We start from the raw sequence: 23,054 nt of genomic DNA, 5'->3' as shown, positions 1-23,054 counted from the left end.
TTAGGTATAGGAAGAGAATGATGAACTGAAGAAGAAGCCATTTTGTTTGCAAAGTGAATTTAGAGGCAACATAGAAGACCCAGTACTTGCTCGGTTGGAAAATGAATTGTCAGCCATCCAGGGAAATGAGGCCAAAGCTCATACTAGGATGTAGGTGTCGGATTTTTTGTTAACATCTCTTAAAGACTTAAGGCAAAATACACTCTCAGCTACATAAAAGGGCTTTTAAGACTCTTAAGGGTTTTCTAATGGCAGCTTCATAAGCAATCCAAAGTAGAGAGAGGCTTATCCTGAAAAAAATAATAGATTACGGGGCTTGAGTGAACCGCATTCAGATTCAAAGCAAACTCACAAAGTTTTGAGAGTTCATCCATTTGGACTAAAAGAGAATTAAGAAAACATAAAATGTAAAGAGGCCTCTGGGTCTCAAATTTCTCTGGAGAGAAAGCCAGCTGAGGAAGTTACTCAGCTGCAGACATGGGCCATTATGCAAGAGGAAAAAGTTCTCAGGGGAAGAATCTGAGAGTCCCGGGGGTGGATCTACAAACCAGGAACAATGGACTAGGGAACCCACTATCAGGAGGTAGCACTGGGCCTTAATCAACGAATGCTCCCTTTCCCACTGGTAACATGCACCTGAATACATTTCAGAAATGCTATGGATCAATAACTGCTTCCTGTTTTTGTTTTGTTTTGTTGCTATAGTGTGCAGCAGCTTGATGTGGGATATTAGCTCCCAGACCAGGGATTGAACCTGGGCCACAGTTGTCAAAGTACCAAGCCCTAACTATTAAACCACCAGGGAACTCCCTTGTTCTCCTTTTTGAACAGGAGTATCTGTTATAATTAGCCTGTCTCTGCATACCATTGTTTTTGGGTATATGTGTGGAAGATAACATCTCTTTAGCTCATAGTTCCCTGGATCAAGTTTCACTTAACATGAAGAATCTCATCCGTATCTGTATCACCCACAGATCCTCAGATACTGGACTTTGAACCTGATGTCATAACTGTACAAATATTTCGAATGTCTTAGGAAAAGGTGAATTTATTTTGCACTTGAGAGAAATGTAAATAATTGTGGCAAGAGTATGCTGTGGAAGATTAAATATGGTCACAGATTCTTTACAGCTCACCCACCAAGAAACAGAATCTGTTTCCTTACTCCTTCAGTGTAGGATAGCCTTGTTACTATCTGCAATCAGGAGTGTGGTAAAAGTGATATTGTATGAGTTCTTGAATCTAAGCCTCTAGATGTTTTATAGCTTCTGCCTCTGGATACACTGGCCTAAGACTTTTGTGTAAAGAAGCATGGTATAAGATGAGTACAAGAAGCCACACGATATGCCTAACCAATGGCCAGCATATGAGTGAGGCCATTTTGGACCATTTTTGCTAAGTCAACCCTCCAAGTAAATACACTTACATGTGCAGGTAAGAACAGCAGAAGATCCACCCAGTCAATCCACAGAAATACTGTTTTAAGTCTGAATTTAGGATGGTTTGTTATGTAGTGATAGGTAACCCATTCAGCAATCAATGCAATTAATAACAATCATGGTAATGGTAATCACCACAGTAATAGCATTGTTTCCTGTATGCAAGGTACATGCTCAAAATTTTACAGGCAGTATCTCATTTAATTTTTCCATCATCCTACACATTATTTCCTCCCCTCCTCCCTAATTACTTCTGCAGGATCTCAGGCTTAGAGAGGTTGGTTAATTTGCCCAAAGTCATGCAGCTAGAAAGGGACAGAGCCAGGCCCCCAAACTTAGCCTGTCTGGCACCACAGCCTGTGCTTTTACCCAAGCTGCTAAGGGCTTTTATTGGAGATTTAAAAAAACCTTGTGAGTGGTTTGTCAGCTTTTTTTTTTTTTTTTTTTTTTTTTTTTTTTTGTCTTTTTGCCATTTCTTGGGCCGCTCCCTCGGCATATGGAGGTTCCCAGGCTAGGGATTGAATCGGAGCTGTAGCCCCCGGTCTACACCACAGCCACAGCAACACGGGATCCGAGCTGAGGCTGCAACCTACACCACAGCTCACAGCAACGTCGGATCCTTAACCCACTGAGCAAGGCCAGGGATGGAACCTGCAACCTCATGCTTCCTAGTTGGATTTGTTAACCACTGAGTCATGACGGGAACTCCTGTCAGCTATTTTTAACAGCAATATATAAAAGGTTATCAACTGAGGAATGGGCCATAACCCTAGAGAACACAAATTACTAAACTGAGTGAAGTAATTTATCCAAATATGAATTAAAACTTGGAAGGCTATGACTTTAGCTGACAGAATTCACATCATGAGGAGCTCCCTTGTGGCTCAGTGGGTTAAGGATCTGGCATTGTTACTGCTGTGGCTCTGGTTACAGCTGCGGCTCGGGTTTGATCTCTGGCCCAGGAACTTTTGCATGCCATGGGCATGGCCAAAAAAAGTTTTGAAAAAAGGAAAAAAAGAATTCATATCATGAAAAACAACATTTCCAACAATTCTGTTGTTTTGGTACAGCAAGAGCTGGTCTATTGAATGTTTGTATCCTCAAAAGTGTTGAGACCTGTCTCCTAGGGCTGAATAGAACTTTTTTCCCCATCAATCTCTCTCTTATCCTACCCTAACTTTATGCTAAAAAATCTATTTTGACACATGAATGCCCATTTGTACATAAGTTAAAATTAATTGTTTAATTTATGCATGCATTTATTTTTATGATTTCCTGATTGAAATAATTTCTAATGAACCAACCAAACACAAATCTCCTATGGATTATAGATTGGTTCCTTAATACCAATCTATTAATATACATGAAATTTCATGAGACTTAATATACATGAAAGCAATATACTTCAGTATAAAATTAGTAAGGAATAATTATCATAATCTCTCATTATTAAATTACACTATATAAGATAAGCCAAAATATTAATCTGATAAACCAAGAAGCATGACAACTACAGTTTATAGCACAGAAGGCAGTTGTGTTTATTTAGGATTCAAGTATAAATTTTCCTGAGAAAATAACGTTCATAAAGCTCATTGCTAAAATTTCAAGAGGAGATATATACATCTGAATATATGTACATATATATATCTGAATCACTTTGCTGTATACCTGAAACTAACACAATGTAAATAAACTATATTTCAATAAAAGTCAAAAAATAAAATAAAACTGGTCAATAAAATTTCAGGAGGCAATGTGGAAAGACAAATAATTTGTACATTTTATTAGTAAAGCCTCTCAAATCAAATATATTTATGATATTTATGTATTTGAAACCCATTTTTACACGGTGTCATCTGACTCTAGTTTTTATACTGCTGTTATTGCAGACAACATTAGCATTGACCTTGAAAGTGGGTCTTCCTGTGAAACTTCAATTTAGTAAAGATGGTAGTGATGTTGGAGACCACTGAGCTGCGGAACTCTGCAGAAAGCAAACTTGGTGTTGTGGCAAAGCCAGAAAAGCATGTATGCCATTCAGAATTCTCAAGTACAGGGTCTCCTTCAAAGACAAGATAAAGGACTTATGCATTAATCATGCTATTCTATAAATAGCTGCACTATGTCCTAAGGATATGCCTTTTTGATATCACTAAGAGATAGCTTTGTCTTGCCCACTAATCACCTTCCTTAATCCCACTAATCCCATCACCTTCCTTAATAAAAGTCCTGAGGGCTAAAGCCTAGCACCTTTGTTCTCCAGAGGTTCTCCAGACCTCCTGGTCCCCCACTTTCTAACTGTAAAAGAGTCTTGTGTGTTTTGTCATACCGTGCCATCCCTCTTTCAGGATCTCCCATTACCCTGAAGTGCTGGACGCAGCAAGTGAGAGATTTAGAAACATCTGAGCCAGGCCCATGAGCTCAGCAGCTCTAAAACATGTCGCTTATTTAAATGCTTAGACGAATATGCAAGTTGAACCTTATTTCCAGAAAAGCATCCATTCACTTTCATGTATAGATAAAGATGAGGTACTGCCTACAAAATAAGGCAAGTATTTTGAGCCTTTTTTTCAGCTGGACCACAGTGTAGGTAATGAGACTTTTTTTGTGTGCAATTACTACAACGACTTTTGATCAAGCCCTAGCCTGTGTGCAAGAAAAAAGCAAGCTAAGGGACTCACTGCAGAGTTCTGGACTGGGGCTTATTGCACCTCAGTCAAAGCAAGGCAGTTAATGGGCTGCCCACCTCTCTCTGCAATGCGTGCTGACAGGAGAAATCAAGAAAGCCCCACAGGAGAGAGGCTCTCACATTGATGCTTTTAAATCTAGACTCCCAAAGTCCTAACAAGAATTTGCAACAAAATTTCAGTTGGTTGGTCCTTCAGGTGTCTAAAGTCCACTGACCTTATCCAGAGCTGCCTGTACCTCAGCTTCACTCTCTGTGTCCAGTGCTGACGTGGCCTCGTCCAGCAGGAGGATCTTGGGGTTGCGAACCAGGGCCCGAGCGATGGCGATTCTCTGCTTCTGTCCACCACTCAGCTGGGCCCCTCTGTCTCCAACCAGGGTGTCAAATTTCTACAACAAAAAGCATGGTGGAGCTCTTGCAGTATTTCAAATAGAAAAACCTATGGAGTCTAGAAATTCAGGAAGACAACATGGAGCTTCATTTGGACTACTGCAATGCATCACAAGTTATAATAAATAATACTGAATTCTAAAAAACTGCTAACACATACTCTGCACAAAATTTTATAGGATTTGTATACCAGGCTATACTCCTTAACCCTCCAACTGCATAATTCAATGGACTTACCTAACAAAGTTGGACAACAATGCATCTGTTTTCAAACATTAGCTTAAACTTTGAAAGAAAGAACACAGTTGCACGAGGAAAGATTCTAATTTTAAGGGTAATTGCATTAACAGAGGTTTTACCTGTGGTAATTTCATGATAAACTCATAGGCATTGGCTTCCTTGACAGCCTTCTTTATTTCATCCATGGTGACATTTCCACGGCCGTAACGAATATTTTCAGCAATTGTGGTAGAAAACAGCACTGGCTCCTGACTCACCACTCCAATTATTTCCCTCAGATACCTTACATTAAATGTCCTAATATCCTGCCCATCGATGGTAACCTGAAAAAAAAGAAATATTTCCGTAAATATTTTAAATCATCTGATGTATAAAACATCAAGTCTCTTTAATTTGTTACCAAAAAAAGCTAACATTTAACTTATTTCAATGGTTAGAAAGGAGAATAGGAAAGAAACAGCAATGTGCAAGACTAAATAAAAAGTGTATTCTCTCTTTTGATATTTATTATCTCACATATACAGTTTTTTCATGGATGGTTTATTCTCCATTAGTCATGATATACTGAGTTATATATTTTTGTCATAGCTATTGTTTTTGCTTACCATTATCATATTTGACTAAAAATATCCATTTACCTATCTGGTCTACATATCATTTTGATGGCATTATGATGTTTTACTATATGTAACACACGATACTTTAGCATGTCCCACCTGCTGAATATTTGGCTTCCTTCATGGGACACTGAAGAATGTTTGTAAAAGCAGAGAATTACCAGGATGAAGGGTGTGATTTATTTCCTCCCCCCCATAACAACTGATTCATCTGTACAATGTGTGGTATATGTTGGGCATTTATTATTTGCTGAATAAAGGCTGAATGAACAACCCTCTAAAAAGATTTTAATAATTTACATCAGCAGGAATATATAAATATATCTGCCCCACTGTAATTTACTAGCTCTGAGTTTTATCATTTTAATGTTTTTTTCCTACTTAATAAGTGTGTGGTAGTATGTTATATTTGTTTTAATTTGTATATAATTATAAGTGAGGCTGAACATATCCTGAAATGTATTACAAATCTAGATTTCTTTGTGAGTGATCTGCATGTTCATATCCTAGCTATATTAATTTCTAAAATATTACACATAATAGTTTTCTTATATATATATAAATTATTTAGTCTAATGTACTGATTTCTTTTATTATAATTTTACTGATTTTTATTGGAGAGAGGTTTAAGGAAAGACAGAATTGGTGAACAGTACCACTAGGCATTTCTTCTATTATTTCAACAGTAGAAAATTGCTAGGTCACCATATGAACTGTGAATATCTCTAAGTTGCAGAATTTCTGAAGAGATTTTTTTTTTTCTGCTGACATGTATTTTTTTCTTAAAAAATGTATTACTCCAATAATTTTTAAAATAAGATGTTTTCAAATGCTATTCACAGTGGTTAGCATTTACTAGGTTCTTTTGTAAAAATAAATAAAACCGTTTACACTTGAACCAACCTAGACTTTCTCTAGGAAATGAGGATGGGCTTATATTTCTCCTCAGTAATATCAGATTTTTCAAAGACAGTTTGCTAATTTTATAAAAAAAATTAACAAATACTTTGTGTATCCTGGAAAATTTTGTATTCATTCTTGCAATCGCTATTGAATCTCAATGCCTTTTGATGCTTTTTGCTTTTCTTTGTAAATTGTAAACTTCTGTTTTTATGATTGTTGGATTACATTTCAAGATCATGTAAATTCAAAGTCCTAAAGTTGGTACAACTGAGGAAATTTGAATAAATACTATGGGCTAGTATTGTATTAATGTCAAAGATACTGATTTTGATGACTGTTTTGTGATTATGTAAGAGAATGTCTTCTCAGAAAATATATTCTGAAGTACATAGGGGTCAAGGGGCATGATATCTTTAACTCACTCTCAAAGGTTCAGAAAAAAATATGCATGTATGTACGTATGTGTGAGTGTGTGATACATACACATGAACATGCAGTGGGAAAGAGGATAATAAGGCAACTGGGTCAAAATATAAACCATTAGTGAATCTGAGCGAAGAGTACATGTGAGTTCCCTGCTTGTGACATTTCTGCAAATTTGGATTTATAACTTTTTTATATGGGCAAAAAATTCACCCTAGGTTATTATTCTTCCCCACATCACCAGACGTTTTTTAGAGACTATCCCACTTTCCCCTCCAGATATTCCAACACTTAAGAAAACTCAACTGTCTTTGATGAATTTTATTACTGTTCTAAGATTTCTTGTGACCCTGAACGCCAGGCTATAAACAATTGTTCTATGGAATATTTTTGACCAAACCCAGTGGCATCATTGAAAATAATGCTCTCAGTGGTTTGCATGACTCTTTTCCAGTGATCTAGTGGGCTATGAAGAGCTTAGTTGGGACAGGGGAAAGCATTGTCCAGCTTCTTTGGATTTTATCATGAATACTTTTGTTAAAACAGCCCAAGGGCTTAAAGGCATTACCCAGATGCATGGCAATTCTGCAATCTTTTTACCAAAATTAGATTCACATGCAAATTTGTTACTAAAAATAAAAAAACATTTTCAAAGGGCTTATTGGTAGCTGACTTCCCACTTTGGAGAATGTGGTTCTTCCCACTTACCATACCCCCATCAGGGTCATAGAGCCTCTGTATCAACTGGACCGTCGTGCTTTTCCCGCAGCCACTGTTCCCAACCAGGGCCACCGTCTGTCCGCTCTCTACCCTCAAGTTGAGGCCCTTCAAGATCTAAGAGGGAAAAGAAAGGAAAAAGAACACATTTCACATCAAAAGCCTAAAAGAGGAGTAATGTGATCCAATTTTAAATTTGAAAAAAAAAATCAAATAAGGGAATATAACCCCAAAAGGAAAAAGTACATACATATCAGAATAATGGAGACTTTGGATTATTTAAGATGATTAAACAATCAATGTGAATGAGGAATTCCTGTAACTATTACTTACAATACCTTGACATTAGGTCGAGCCGGATAAGAGAAATGAACATCACTGAACTCCAAATTCCCTTTGATGTTGACTGGTTTGTGTCCTCTCTCTGAAAAACTGTCAATTTTAGGATTCTAAATAAAACAAAATCCAGTGACTATTCCATCATAGGACAAACAATTGCATTCTTAAGGAATGTGCTTTAGCAAATTCCAAAAATAGGACCCAGAATGGCATAATTCCCCTCATATGAGACAGAACACAAGTTGAAGACTGTCTGAGTTTGTGTGTGTACTTAAGGAAATATTCCTTCTCAGAAAATAGGCTTTTCTTGAAAAGTACATAAGGGATATATTCATTTAATTTCATATATTATTTCGCTGGTATATCCTCATAAATTTTCTGTCAAATATACATGTTTATACAACTGTGATAAAAATACTATAATTGACATATCCAGATATTTTTGCATTTAGTGAAAATTAACTTATTCCTAAACAATAAATGTAATGGACTGGGTTGAGAAGATTGAAGAACTGGTTAGAGCCAAGTTATTTAGGAATAACGTAAACTTTCAATATAAGCAGAAGCTGAACAATTTTTTCATGACTTCGATTAATGAAACAGTAATTGCTTGGATTAAACAATCACATTTCAGTTATCTAGTCTGCATTTTCTCTGTGTTTTAATATATCAAAACTATTTTCTTTTTTTTTTCACTGCATTCAGTACAACCTATTCAATACAGTTGATTCAAAATTATACCATACATACAGTGATCATTTTTTTTGAAGAGGGCAACCCACGGCAAAACATACTACCAATTTTGGTCCCACCAATAATTTTTCCATCCACACACAAATCATAATATTCTCAGCCTGGCTACAAAATGATAGAGAAAAGGAGAAAAACTAGGAAGACAGACATCTTTGCTTTGAACCCAATAGCACACTAGCACAGATGTACCTTCTCAAAATGAGATCAGTGTTACCTGATTATGTAAAGATAGACTTGCAGAAATATTAAGAAGGGGCATTTTTTTTCATTCAATACTGAGAGGTTCATTTCACACAGTTAATTTTCAGGTGACATTTATTCTAAACCCAGATTATCTAAGACTCAAAGAATTTTTTCAGCATTAAAATAATAAATGACTCACATTATCAATAATATCAAAGATCACATATGCTGCTCCTCTTGCATTGGCAAAAGCATCAATACAGGGAGCTGCCTGTCCAACACTGAAGGCTCCGATTAGGATTGAGAAAAAGACCTGAGCAAAAGAACACAAGGAAAAGTGATAAGCCCCCACTCTGGTGTCTATCATTCTTTCAGATATGATTTGTTTGGATCACACACTACCCAAACGATCAAGTTTAGGTTGGATGCTTTAAAATTTTTTCAGCGAAAAAGCAAAATTGACAACATTAATATGGTATTTTATTGCACAAAAGGTTTTCTTCAACCTCAAAAATGTTTTTTTTTTTTTTTTTTGTCTAGCTTGCCAAACTATCTCTTGCTCTTCTCCTGGACGTCTACTGAAAAATTTTTCACTTAATTCCTTGATTCTGAAGCTACTGTCAGCAGAGGAAAACATTTTCCATCAGTCTTATTATCCAGTCCTATATGATTTTCTCTAATTGTGCATGGAATTACACAGAATATTCAAAATGAAACATGGTAGATTTTGGCCCCATGAAATTTTCCTTCAAAAGTACCATTTTACGTACATATTTTGGTAAGATTTTTAATACAAAAAGTAATAGATCACATATTTTAAAACACGAAATCACACCTGAGATTACACAATTCCTTTACACAACTATTCTGTACTACAGTTAAACAAAGTTAACACATTTCCCTTTTTATTCTTTTCACTAAGAAAATAAATTGATGTAGAAAAACCAAGAATATAGCTTCAGGAATCCAGATAATTAGCATAAGTGAACCAAGGAAAACATAAATGAAGAGAAATTAGTCCTTTCTCCCTGGACATGGTGAAAGGCCTACTTATAATTTGGCTTTCCTCAGAAAATGGTAACAATAACACTTCACATACCCAGAACTCAAATATCTATAACTGTCTGCAATACAAAGAAGAACCAAGAAGAAAGGAAGCAAAAGTGTCTTTACCGAAATCAACATTACTAGGTCAATGCACAAGCGCCCTTGGTCCTTCTGTAGAGAGCATCACTGCTCTCCCTGCGTCGAGAGCACCACCCTGCAGCCCTCCTGGGGAGTCACTGTCCACATACTACCCATGGGGAGAGCAGGCCAGAGAGGAAGCATACTTCACAAAGGGTGGAGAGCAGAGTCAGGATTCAATCTGCCTTCTTCGTAAAATTCAGCAAATGAGGAAGGAAGTGGTGGGGAGACAGGTGAGGAGCTCAGGCTGACTGCCAGAGAGGAGACCAAAAGAGAAAGAATAGACCCAGCAATGAAGAAAGCTCATCCAGCCAAACATATCTCGACACCTTGATGGAGACTGAAGGTTCCACCCCAGAGGACATTTTGAGATGATAAATTTTCATAATGTCCCCAGGTCATCATCAAGGGCCCAAGCTGTGTTCAGAGTTCTCTGTCAGAAACACAGGGAAATGCGGATTTTAGAAGATTGCTAGTTGAACAGCAGTTACATGCTGTCCTGATCGCCACTGACATGGCAAGAAGGTCACAAGATGTGGCTGGTTTATAAAAAAAAAAAATTTACAAAAAGGTATGCATATTACAGTACCAATTTTGAAAAATATATATATATCTATATATTAAAAATGATCTGGAAGAAAGACACCAAAGCTGTCATTAAGTATATAAAGATTATTAGATCACAAGTAACTCTAAATAATTTCCATTATTTTATTTATTTATTTATTTATTTTTGTCTTTTTGCCTTTCCTAGGGCTGCTCCCACGGCATATGGAGGTTCCCAGGCTAGGGGTCTAATCGGAGCTGAAGCTGCTGACCTACGCCAGAGCCACAGCCACAGCAATTTGGGATCCGAGCCGCATCTGCAATCTACACCACAGCTCACGGCAAAGCCAGATCCTTAACCCAATGAGCGAGGCCAGGGATCGAACCCACAACCTCATGGTTCCTCGTCAGATTCGTTAACCACTGAGCCACGACGGGAACTCCTAATTTCCAATATTTAAAACTCAATATTTGGGAGTTCCCGTTGTGGCTCAGTGGTTAACGAATCTGACTAGGAGCCATGAGATTTCATGTTCCATCCCTGGCCTCGCTCAGTGGGTTAAGGATCCGGCATTGCCATGAGCTGTGGTGTAGATTGCTGACGCAGCTCGGATCCCAAATTGCTGTGGCTGTGGCTCTGGCGTAGGTCAGCAGCTTCAGCTCCGATTAGACCCCTAGCCTGGGAACCTCCATATGCCTCAGGTATGGTCCTAGAAAAGAAAAGAAAAAACAAACAAAAAAAACGCTCAATATTTGAATCCTCTGTGTAGCTAGCGTATATTATTTTTATTTTTTTAAATTTTACTTTGAGTTTATGGCCGCATCCTCGGCATACAGCAATTCACTCACTGGCCAGGGATTCCAGGGATTCCCCGGGCCAGCTGAGGCAATGCCAGATACTTCAACCCACTGCCTCAGGCTGGGTATCCAACCTGCACTGCAGCCACCTGAGCTGCTGCAGTCAGATTCTTAACCCACCATGCCACAGTGGGAACTCTGATATATTATTTTTATAATCATGAGTGAAGCTATTTTCATTTTGAAAAAGAAAAACAAACTAAAATATCTTTTCATCTTTTATTTCCAACAAATGTTTTAGATTATGTAAATTTAACATTCTTTTACACTACGACTTATCTATAATAATGTTTACTTTCTGGATTCCCTTTGTAGTGCAGCAGAAATGAATCCAACTAGGAACCACGAGGTTGCGGGTTTGATCCCTGGCCTTGCTCAGTGGGTTAAGGATCTGGTGTTGCTGTGGCTGTGGTGTAGGCTGCAGCTTCAGCTCCAATTAGACCCCTAGCGTGGGAACCTCCATATGCCGTGGGTGTGGCCCTAAAAAGCAAAAATAATAATAATAATGTTTACTTTCTTATATAATAAAAATCATAGGCAGAACAAAGATGGCTCCAATCCATAGTTGTTCATTCATAAATTTATTCAACTTTTATTTATTTATATGTTGCATATGTTTCTCAATTGGTCTAACTACATGCTTTTTCCTTTCCCCCCACTCATAATTCTGCCCTGTTTATTCTAGAAGGCCAGCTCCTCCCACAGGATAGAGCAAAGATTTACCAAAAGAAAAAAGCCTATAATCATGGCTCATCCTTAGAAAAGGAGGAAAATAAAGAAAAGGTAGATGGATAAACAATATTTTCAGGTTCTTCATAAATATTAGGAAAATGACTTACTGTCATTGCATTTCCAATAGTGTATTCTTTTGATATAACTAGAGTGGATCCATACCAGAAGGCCAGAGCATATGATGCATATATTAATAGGAAGGCAATGCCCATGGAGATGTTTGCTGAAATAGCTTTTTTAATTCCAATCTTTTTGGCATTTTCTAGATGTTTCTGATACCTACCAGAAAATGAGGGGAACACATTATAATGAGAAAACAACCCAAAATATGAATCATATTCAATTCCTGGATAATTGGAGGTTTAAGGCACAAAGCCATCAAAGTAAGAAACCCCTGGTGAGAGACCCGGCTTCTTGCGAACTGAACTGATTCAGGATCAGCTGGAACTAGAGCTGATCTAAGCCTTTTTTTTACTGGCCTGGATCCATCTTCCTCAGTCCCTACCAGTCCCACTAATGTTCCCATGGCCATTCCAGGACTGATGTCTCAATCCTGGGAGAACCTCACCGTCACTTTCATGGCCAGCACCATAAGTCAAGGTTAAGGTGAAAGAAGAGAAACCAAGCCAATTAGGAAAGACCTCAAAATGTAAATATTATTTGGATATAAATGTAAATGTACATACTATAAAAGTACATTACGAAATGTAAACACTAACTCTTAAAACAGATTCTTAATACAGCTCAATTTTTCCTCTCTAGAGAAAAGAAAACCCTCTCTCTGCTGCCCCATTAGATGCGAGACAGAAATTTTACTTGTTTGGTTATTTATATTTGGGGCTTTGCTTTTTTGTTTAACTTTGGTTCAGATTTTGTTTTGCTTTGTTTTCAACTGGGCTGACCTACAACTGTTAAGCCACGGTACAAGGTTATAAAGTGGTCACTACTTAGAGGATATAGGTTCTTACTCAACTTTTCTAGATTTTAGTTTCATCACTTGTAAAATGGAGTTACCAAGGCCTACCTTGTAAAAGTGATCATCAGTTTGATAGATAACTATAGAAAGTTGTTAGTACGGTGCTGCTGGCACATAGTTGGCACAACCTGATAATTCCTATTCCTATATTTTTAGATTATTTTAGAATTTAATCCCTTCCTAAGTGTTGCTCGTTCTATGACTGTCTTATTTTCTAATATTAACTAAAATTCATAGTAGGCTTCTAGGATTTGACATAACGATACAAATGTCTAGAATGGTTCTGTTAAATAACAATGTTTGTTTACATCAATTTTAAAAAGTCTTTCTTTCCAAGTTAGACACAAAAAGTGTATAAAACTTAATTTTGGCTATCTAAAAAAAAAAAAAAAAAAAAGAAAGAAAGAAAGAAAAAAATCCCCTGGCTATACAATGAAACTTAAGGAGAAAATATCACACACATTAGTGCGTTCCTGTTTCTAACAAAAAACAAACGACATCATATCTCTTTTGGTTTAACCAAATAAGATGTTGAGAATTTATTAATTTTTTAAAAAATCTATGCTGCCATGAAAATTTATGTCTTTTGATTACTTAAAGCACCCAGCTCTTCAGTGTTCTTTCCTCAGGGTTGGTGATGCATTCATTTAGCAAAGCTGTGTCGTTGAGGAGACAACCAGCACATCACACCCAGCATACCCAGGCAGCCTGGTCGAGAGGTATGGGCAGCTGACATCAGCCCAAGGTGACATGGGGCTCTGGTGACAGTGGTGGGCATGCTGTAATTACCTTCACTTGGGCAGCTTGCTTACTGCAGCTAATGGAGCGGCACTAATTACACTCACATCCTGAGGTCCAATTGAGGGTTAGTGTGGTCTGTGTGGGCTACTGTGTACAGGAAGCAGCAGCGAGAGAGAAAAAGGAAGAGGTTAGAGATCCAGGCACATGCTGTTTTGAAGAGGGCTTAAGGAATAGAAAAAAAGAAGGAATGAAAAAGAGAGGATATGGGAAATTTTTTGCTTTTTTTTTGGCCCGCACCCACAGCATGAAGAAGTTCTAGGACCAGGGATTGAACTCGAGCCATAGCAGTGACCCAAGCCATTGCAGTGACAATGCTGGATCCTTAACTGCTAGACCACCAGGGAACTCCTGCTTATAAGGCTGGAGAACATCTGCTTATAAGGCTGGAGAATTTCCAGAGAATTTCTCTTTCAAAGAGTGGTGAGTATCAGGAGTCCTGTAGAATGGCAAAGGAAAATACTTTACATGGAATCATGCTTCAGCTATAATATAAAGGGATTATTTAAAGAAAACTGGTTGGGGCAATTAAATAGATCGGAGTAGACTTTATTAGGGGGGCTTTGTTCTGGCATTTAAGTTTTTGTCTATCAAGTTCCTTTAGAGCAAGGGTACTTAACCTGGAATCCATGGCAAAGGAACTTGAAGGGAGAAAAATTTATATATTTGATTTCACTAACCTCTAACTGAAATACAGCATTTCCTTTAATTATTAATGCAGGCAACAAATCACTATAATATTAGCAGTAACTGTGACTTTGTTGCCAATAGAATTCCAGATCATTTTCACATCATGTTCTTTTCTTTCTTTTTTTTTCCTTTTTTTTTCTCTTTAGGACCGAACCTGCAGCATATGGAAGTTCCCAGGCTGGGGATCTAATCAGAGGTGCAGCTGCCACCCTATGCCATAGTCACAGCAACATGGGATCCCAGCCGCATATGCCCCAGCTGAGACATACGCTTCAGCTTGCGGCAATGCTGGATCCTCAACCCACTGAGCAAGGCCTGGGATCAAATCCATGTCCTTGTGGATACTAGTCGGGTTCTTAACCTGCTGAGCCACAAAGGGAACTCCTCATATCATGTTCTAATTGTTACAGATATCTTGAAATTGCTTTTACTCACAACCCTGCTTCAGATTACAGTGGTTATTAGACCCACAGTTAGCTCTTAGTATTTAATAGGTTATAAACAGAGATGTGTATTTACCGCCTCATAATTTTAAAATGTTTTGATAACTGTACTTCACTATAATTGGTTTCCTTTGTAATCCTACGTATTTTGTTTTATGTATTTGGTGAGGGGGAGGGGACATGCCAAAGACCTGCAGAAGTTCTTAGGCATGGAATTGAACCCATGAGTGCCCTAGCTGTAACCAGAGCCACAGCAGTGACAAGGCAGGATCCTTAACCTTCTGAGCCATCAGGGAACTCCTGTTTTATGCATTTAAAATCATGGAGTTTAATTGGCATAGCCAATTAAAGATCTGGTTGTCATTGCTGTGGTGCGGGTTCTATTCCTGGCCCAGGAACTTCCATGTGCCAAAAAGGAAGTCCTTAAGTTTCATTAGACTGCCAAAGGAGTCTATGGAACATAAAAAGGTTAGAACCCTGCTTTAGAAGCTGACATTAAACACCAGCCATTAGTAAAGAGTGCCTATATTTTGTGGATAAGGGGTTAACATTAGGTAAGGGAAAGCAGTAGACATACCACGAGAGAATACGTAACAAAATGTAAAAGCAGGTTCTTTGAACAAGTGGGCAAAGAACGTTCCTGACCTTTCCAGCTCTTTGCTCTGGCCCCCAAATGCAATCACAGTTCTGATGGCTCCCAGAGCCTCTTCTGCCACAGCACCGGCTTTTGCATAGGCGGCTAGTTCTTTGTCACTAAATGCCGAGATTATCTGGATGGAAGAGAAACATTCATCGTACACAGAAAAATGTTTAAAGACAGTCTGATCATCTCTTTAAACTTATTTTTTCTTCCCAAACCGTGTCCTTTACCAAACACTGTGGTCAGGGAGCAAACAACACTCAGTGCCTCAGATTCAATGGCTGCTTCCACTGCCTCCAAAGGCTAGATCTGACATGTAGGTGACATGCTCCGCAAAAGGAGTTGGGAAGAGGAAATCACACATAATTCTCTAGTGTTTCTGGGGACAGTATTGAGTTCTGCAACTACTACTGTTCTTTTGTCTGCTAATTGCAAAATAAGCTAAAATAAAACCTTACTGCTTGGAAAGGATTCACTGCCCATTCTTTTGTTATGTCCCAATTTTTAATTATTATAAAAACCATACTTTCAGACCTATTCCAGGACATTCTCCCGAATAATAAGATGATTAAACAAAATATTGCAGGAGAAACTATAAAGGAAGAATCAAAACAAAAGAGCTGCTGGTAGTTTATTAAATAAATCATCAAGCCCAGAATGAGCAAAAATTGCCAATAAAATTTCTCAGCTCCAGAGTGGTGTCTGAAATAGAGCCAGTTATGTGGATTTTATTGCAAAGCAAAAATTGGCAAAGTTGGAGTTCCCATTGTGGCTCAGCAGAAACGAACCTGACTAGCATCCATGAGGACGCAGGTTTGATCCCTGGCCTTCCTCATTGGGTTAAGGATCTGGCATTGCCATGAGCTGTGGTGTAGGTGGCAGACAGCTCAGATCCCGTGAGCTGCACAAGCACAAGTACCAGAATCCTGCATATTGAATATCTGGCGTAGCCCAGCAGCTACAGCTCTGATTTGATCCCCAGCCTGGGAACTTCCATATGCCGTGGGTATGCACATAAAAAGATAAGGGACAAAAAAAAAAAAAAAAAAAAAAGGCAAAGTGCCATTTAACTATCATAGATAACAATTAAAAATAAAGAGAACAAATAAAAATGTTATTTAAATGTTTTATATTCAGGCAATAGTTTGGAGAAATTTTATGTTAAAATTGTTTCCTTAAATGAGGACATAACCATATATATAATTTAACTATGCCAGAAGATTTACCTAATAACAGTAATAACTGTGAAAAACCTGTGATTGAGCTAATAACTGTGACATTTTTGAATCACTTTAAAAATAAATGTCCTGAGTCACTTTGCTGTACAGCAGAAATTCACAGAACATTGTAAATAACTGTAATAAAAATTTAAAAAAAAGATGTCCTTCTTAGATGGAAGATGTCCTTCTTGACAACATGCTTCTGGATGTGGTTTCAAACGACATTTAACACAGATCTGCACAAGCACAAGTACCAGAATCCTGCATATTGAAAATAACTCTGGAGTTGCCGTCGTGGCTCAGTGCTAACAAACCTAACTAGGATCCAAGAGGATGAGGGTTCGATCCCCAGCCCTGCTCAGTGGGTTAAGGATCCAATATTGCCGTAAGCTGTAGTGTGGCTTGGATCCCGCGTTGCTGTAACTGTGGCATAGGCTGGCAACTGTAGCTCTGATTCGACCCCTGGGAACTTCCATATGCTGGGGGTGTGGCCCTAAATCCAAAAATTTAAAAAACAAAAACTCTATCTGTATGGGTTAACACAACTGGAAATGCCCACGTTCCACATACCTTTGCCCAAACAGCTGCAGAGAGTCCCAGGATAGGGCTGATGGCCATTATCACAAGAGTGAGCTTCCATCCTCTGATAAACCCCACTATGAATCCTGCAAAAAACGTGGCTACTGCTTGAAAGAACATTCCAACCTTGTCACCAATTCCTTCACTGATTTTGGAGATGTCACTAAAAAAGATCACACCTAAGTGGTTACAGGCAGGAGATCTTCAGTGAAAAAGATGAAGCAGACATCTAACAAGCACAGAGACAGGCAAAACACTTTCAGACTCCTGCAAGCCTCTTTCACAGTCATAGCCTCTCCAATGATATTCTTCCCCACCTAAATATTGTACAAAGGAAGAAATTCAGGATTAGTTCATGCTTCTAAGAAGTTGATACCATTTAAGTTGATAGCATTCAATCAGTTAATCCTACAGAGAAGCATTAGCATGCTGAACATACAACTCAATCTGTTTAAAAGCAGGAGCTCCGAAAGGTGTGGCAACAGTAATGAGGAGCCTGGCTCCTTGGTTCTAACCCTGGTGCTATTCTCAACCCTCTACTCTCAGTACAGCAGCTGGTGTGAACCATTTAAAAATGGAAGTCTGAACATGTTACTGCTCAGATCAAAAGCATCCACAGCTGCCCATTTCTCCCAGGGTGAAAGCTGAGGTCCTCACGGAGGCCAGCCAGGCACTAAATGCCCTAGACTCCCCTCCTCTTCGCCCTCATTTGCACACCACACTCTTGCCAGGACCTCCTGTCAGAAAAAGCTTATCATCTGTCTCCCTCTGCTGGAAGGTAAGCAGCAAGAGGTCGGAGATGTGTCTGGTTCACTGGTATATCACAAACATCTGGAATAGTGTTGGGCACTGAAAAGTCCCTCAACTATCTGTTGAATAAATGAAGGGTCAACAGGTACTAAGATAAGCCTCTTTGTGAATTCATTCAACCACTGATTCACTCACTCAGCCGTTTTGAGACTGTAAAAGCGGTTGGGCCTGTGCTGAGGTTCCCGAGAGATAAACAACTAAAGGATGTGACCTCAGTCTTCATACACTTCCTATATAACTGAGGAAAAAGAGCGAATGGGTAAAGAAAAGGCACTGTGCCACAGGCTCTAAATGCTAGAGATGGCCATCAGATGATCTGTTCCCAACACACACCAAATGCTTAACCTCATAAATTATTTTTTCATTGAAAATTTTCCCTTGACAAATTTTCACACAATTAGCAGTTAATTCCCCCTCCCTTTTATGCTACACTCATGACATGTGGAAGTTCCCAGGTGAGGGACTGAACCTATGCCACAGCAGTGACCCAAGCCACTGCAATGACAATGCCAGGTCCTTAACCCGCTGCACCACAAGGGAACTCCTAGAGATTAATTTCTTCATAAAAGTGTGATGTTAACAATCTACTTACTCTGTGAGCCGTGTATTGAGTTCAGTGGTGTCACTGACATCAAACCAGCCTATTTCCTGCCGTAGAATAGCGTGAAAAAACTCTTGCCTAATTTTCTTAATCTGTCGGCCAGCTGCCAAAGTCCAAAATGAAACTTGTATATAGGCAGCAACAAGAACTCCAGCACCTAATCCTGAATAATAATATGCATATCTGGAAAATAATTAGAAAGTTTCTTTTACATATGGTCTTTATCTCTTTTGGGAGAAATATTCAGAATTGGGAATTAATAAGTTTACTGATATATCACAAAGACTGTTTGAAACATTATAATAAATACACATTATTTTTTTTCTTTTATATTCGATTATAAGAGGACAATGACAAATATATCCACTTGAATTATCAGCCAAAGGTAAAAGAAACTTTTGTGGTTAACTGCAAAAATATAATGGTGTTAATGAATCATCTTTAAACTGATATGACAATTTGTAGAGACAAATATTAACTTTTTCATAGTTAATATTCTAGGCTTGTATACCAGTTCACCACTATTTACACATTGCAAACATAAGAATAAACAGATTGAGCACGCAAAATGGGTCTTAATGTAAGTTTCCCCTGTATTGTTTACACAAAGAGCAAGAAAACCTCTTCCTAACTGGCAGAATTTGAAAGCTTTTTGTAAAATATAAAACATCATGACTTCAAACCAATTTGGAGTGAAGTGTTAACTAAAGCAGAGGAAAGTTAGTATCTTTAAAAATAATAAGTTCAGTTTCGATACTTTCAAATTTATGTTATATAACTTTACAAACTATTCCAGATAGAAGCCTTTCAGGTCTGCTAGAGTAAACAGATAATACTCATTTAAGTCAGCAACATTAACTGATATGCAAACATACAAACATTATGTGACAGGTTTTGGGGTTTCTTTCTTTCTTCTTCTTTTTTTTTTTTTTAAGGTCCACACCTGCAGCATATGGAAGTTCCCAGGCTAGGGGTGGAATTGGTGCTGCATCTGCTGGCCACAGCCACAGCCACAGCAATGCCAAATCCAAGACGCATCTGCAAACTACATCACAGCTTGTGGCAATGCTGGATCCTTAACCCACTGATCGAGGCCAGGGGTCGAACCCACATCCTCAGGGATACTGGTCAGGTTCATGACCACTGAACCACAAGGGGAACTCTGGGATTTCTATTAAGAAGGCTGAAGGAGGGGGAAAATGCAATAAACAACACTACTGAGTCAAAGGACAAAACTGGAGCACGGATGGTAGATTAGATCAGAGTATTGCATCAATGTGAAATTTACTGAATTGATAACTGTACTGTGGTTATAAAGAGAATATCCTGTTCTTAGGAAACATGTTGAAGTATTTATGAGTAAAGGGCCATGCTCTGTGCAACATACTTTGAATGGCAGGGGAGGGGGTATAAATGATAACAGATTAAAGAGTATAACAAGAGGTAAAGCATATACAGGGACTCTTTGCATGTTCTTCTAACTCTATAAGTTTGAAATTATTTTCAAGTAAAGTGTTTTTTAAAAAACAGACCATAAATAAGTACATATACATATATATTAGCCAATTACCTAGTCATTTCTTCTTCCAGAATTCTGCCCGGATTTAGCATTGACAATGACAAATTCACTAAATAAAAAATGAAACAGAATAAAAATAAGACATTTTTGAAAGGCAATGTCAGGTTTTAAATCTATATTCTCTTTCCTTTTCACTCAAGTCCCTCTTTTCACTTTACTCGTGTAAAGGGCCCGAGGGTTTCGGTTGTAGGACTCTAGGGTCCAGATGGGGAAGTTAAGCCCTCACAGGTTCTGCCCCCATCCTATCAGCCTTGGGCCTTTAGCAAAGCAGCTTCCTAAGGCAGCAGAGAGGAGCTGAGGAAGGGCACATAGGAGGCAGAGAAGGGAAAAAGAAATGGTCCCCACAGAAGACACAGGTTATAGGGGGCCCATGTTTTTCTTAGTGACTCAAAGCACTGTACAGACACTTGCTTCTACATACGTGTTTTCCCTTAGATGCTTCCTCAAGACATAAGTGATAAAAAGGCAGAATTACTTTCATTGCAAAGGAAGAAAAGCTAGAGACAAGAAAGATAACTGAGTTGCTCCAAGACAAGTCCCTAGATCACTGGCGATCAGTCAGCATCCAGCATTCTCTGCTTTGTTTACCAGTAATCCTGTATTATGGTGTTTTTAAAGCAATATCACTTGGAAGGAAATATATTGCCTTATAATTTGAACTAATTTGATAAAAATGTCAATGATCCTTTCTAGGTTTCCGTGTTTTGATAGTAGCTAGCATTTACTGAGCAATTATTACATGCCAGGCAGTCATTGTTCAGAACACTTTACATGCCTTAATTTCTTTTATTTTTCATAACTCTGTCAGGCAGGACTATTTATAACTCCTCATTTTACTGATAAGGAAATTGAGGCCCAGGGAGAAAAAAGTAACTCACCCAAAGTCATGCAGCTAGCAAGGAGGTTGAAAGTCTTAACACGATACTATGCAGCTCCTGACACTATACTGTACAGACTGATTCCTGTGGTAATGACTCATTGTCGCTTTTTTTTTTTTTTTTTTTTTTTCTTTTTCGGCCACCCCGCAGTAGATGGAGTTCCTGAGCCAGGGATCAGATCCAAGTTGCAGTTTCCACCTATGCCACAGCTAGCTGGATACTTTAACCCACTGTCCTGGAGCAGGGATCAAATCTGCATCCTGGTGCTGCAGAGATGTTGCCCATACCAGGGAGCCAGAGTGGGAACTTCTATTCTCACTTTTTTAAAAACACAAAGTGAAAAAATGAAAAGGAAGCATCCCAGATCCTGCATTCACAAAACAACAGGATAAAATATCACCACAGTATTGCTGAGAAAACATACCAGGGAAGACATTTCGCATTTCCCATGATGCTAGGAGAGAAACTAGGCCACATTCCTTTATCACTTGTAAATAGCCCTGAGGTCACATTTTCTGGGTGCTGTGTATCATTCTTACCTTCTTTCAAAGGGAGATAAGGTAGAAATTTATTTTAAACATAAACTACTGTGAGGATCAATTACCCAGCATGTGGCCCTGATGGAGGCATAATTTTCCCCTGAAGATTGTTCCCCCTACAGATGTTCATAGTGAAGTGTTTCTGCTCATTAACCTAGCTCCTTATATTAGACACTAGATCCTTGAGGAATCAGCCACTATTTTACCTGTATGCATATCCATTCAGTTCTGCAAGCTCCTTTCCTTCCTGAGTTCATAAATATGGGATTTTTTTTTTTTTTGTCTATTTTTGTCCTTTTAGGGCTGCACCCAAAGCATATGGAAGTTCCCAGGCTAGGGGTCTAATCAGAGCTGAAGCTGCTGGCCTACTCCACAGCCACAGCAACGCCAGATCTGAGCTGCAACCTACACCACAGCTCACAGAAACGCCAGATCCTTAACCAATTGAGTGAGGCCAGAGATTGAATGAGCAACCTCATGGCTCCTAGTTGGATTCGTTTCTGCTGCACCACGACGGGAACTCCAGTATGGCATTTTTGATACGCCATATTGGAACTTTTTGGCAGACAAGCTATCCTAAAGCTGTGTTGTTTGTAATCATCAATGTTAGAAACCATGGGAAACCTGAAGATATATGTATTTAGGGCTTTTTTTCCCCCCCTGAAGTTAGAAATCAGATGAAATCTAAAATGAGTTTTACTCTCCTTCAATACTCATCTCTCCTCAATGACAATATTATAACTGAGATTGTCCCTCCCTCCTAGGAAATAAGAATCTATAAACATTCCAAATTTGCCTTGCTCTTTTCTCAGAGTCCTAGACAAGAATGGCAATCTAATTCCGCATTAGTAACTCTAGGAACCCCAAAGGCTCCAGGATACCAAGAACTTCCACTGCCCAAGGACAAAGATGAGACAAATGTGTGTTGTATATGTTCCCAAGAGAGTCATGGGACTACATCTGGAATTCTAGATCTGGAACTCTCACGGAATTAGATCTGGAAAGGGGCTCAACCTGGTCTTCTTAGATGCTAGGTATTATGCTTCTGTCTCATAATCAACCTCCAGGGGGTTAATCTGGTTGAGTAGTTCTTAATGCTGTCTGACAATGAGAATCACATGGGGAACATGAAAAAATACAGATGTCCAGGCTCTGACCAAGACCAGTTAAATCAAAACCTTTGGTTTAGTCTATATCCAAAAAGTGCCCCTAAGTATTTTTAATGGGTCAGGGTGGAGAACTCCAATTTTGCCTGAATGCCCCCATCACAGAGAACTGGGGATTTCT

General features: G+C 38.6%; 1 protein-coding gene across 1 annotated transcript in view; it reads right to left on the bottom strand.

Moving 5' to 3' along the window:
- Positions 1 to 23,054, bottom strand: part of ABCB4 (ATP binding cassette subfamily B member 4) — an 88,535-nt gene that overhangs the window by 51,244 nt on the left and 14,237 nt on the right. The window contains exons 5-14 of the mRNA XM_013989596.3: positions 20,342 to 20,399; positions 18,763 to 18,954; positions 17,352 to 17,523; positions 15,567 to 15,691; positions 12,122 to 12,293; positions 8,893 to 9,006; positions 7,757 to 7,867; positions 7,410 to 7,535; positions 4,878 to 5,081; positions 4,347 to 4,517 (exon numbers count right to left, since the gene is read on the bottom strand). Coding sequence (XP_013845050.2) covers positions 4,347 to 4,517; positions 4,878 to 5,081; positions 7,410 to 7,535; positions 7,757 to 7,867; positions 8,893 to 9,006; positions 12,122 to 12,293; positions 15,567 to 15,691; positions 17,352 to 17,523; positions 18,763 to 18,954; positions 20,342 to 20,399 — 1,445 coding nt within the window. The remainder of the gene's footprint in view (positions 1 to 4,346; positions 4,518 to 4,877; positions 5,082 to 7,409; positions 7,536 to 7,756; positions 7,868 to 8,892; positions 9,007 to 12,121; positions 12,294 to 15,566; positions 15,692 to 17,351; positions 17,524 to 18,762; positions 18,955 to 20,341; positions 20,400 to 23,054) is intronic.

The sequence above is a fragment of the Sus scrofa genome, chromosome 9, assembly GCF_054392235.1.
Source record: "Sus scrofa isolate SSC_HxYL_T2T_F1_AM1 chromosome 9, Sscrofa_HxYL_maternal_Yorkshire_Landrace_v2.0, whole genome shotgun sequence".
NCBI lineage: Eukaryota > Metazoa > Chordata > Mammalia > Artiodactyla > Suidae > Sus > Sus scrofa.
Note: the sequence above shows the minus strand (reverse complement) of the source record. Positions and strands in the feature narration are given on the sequence as shown.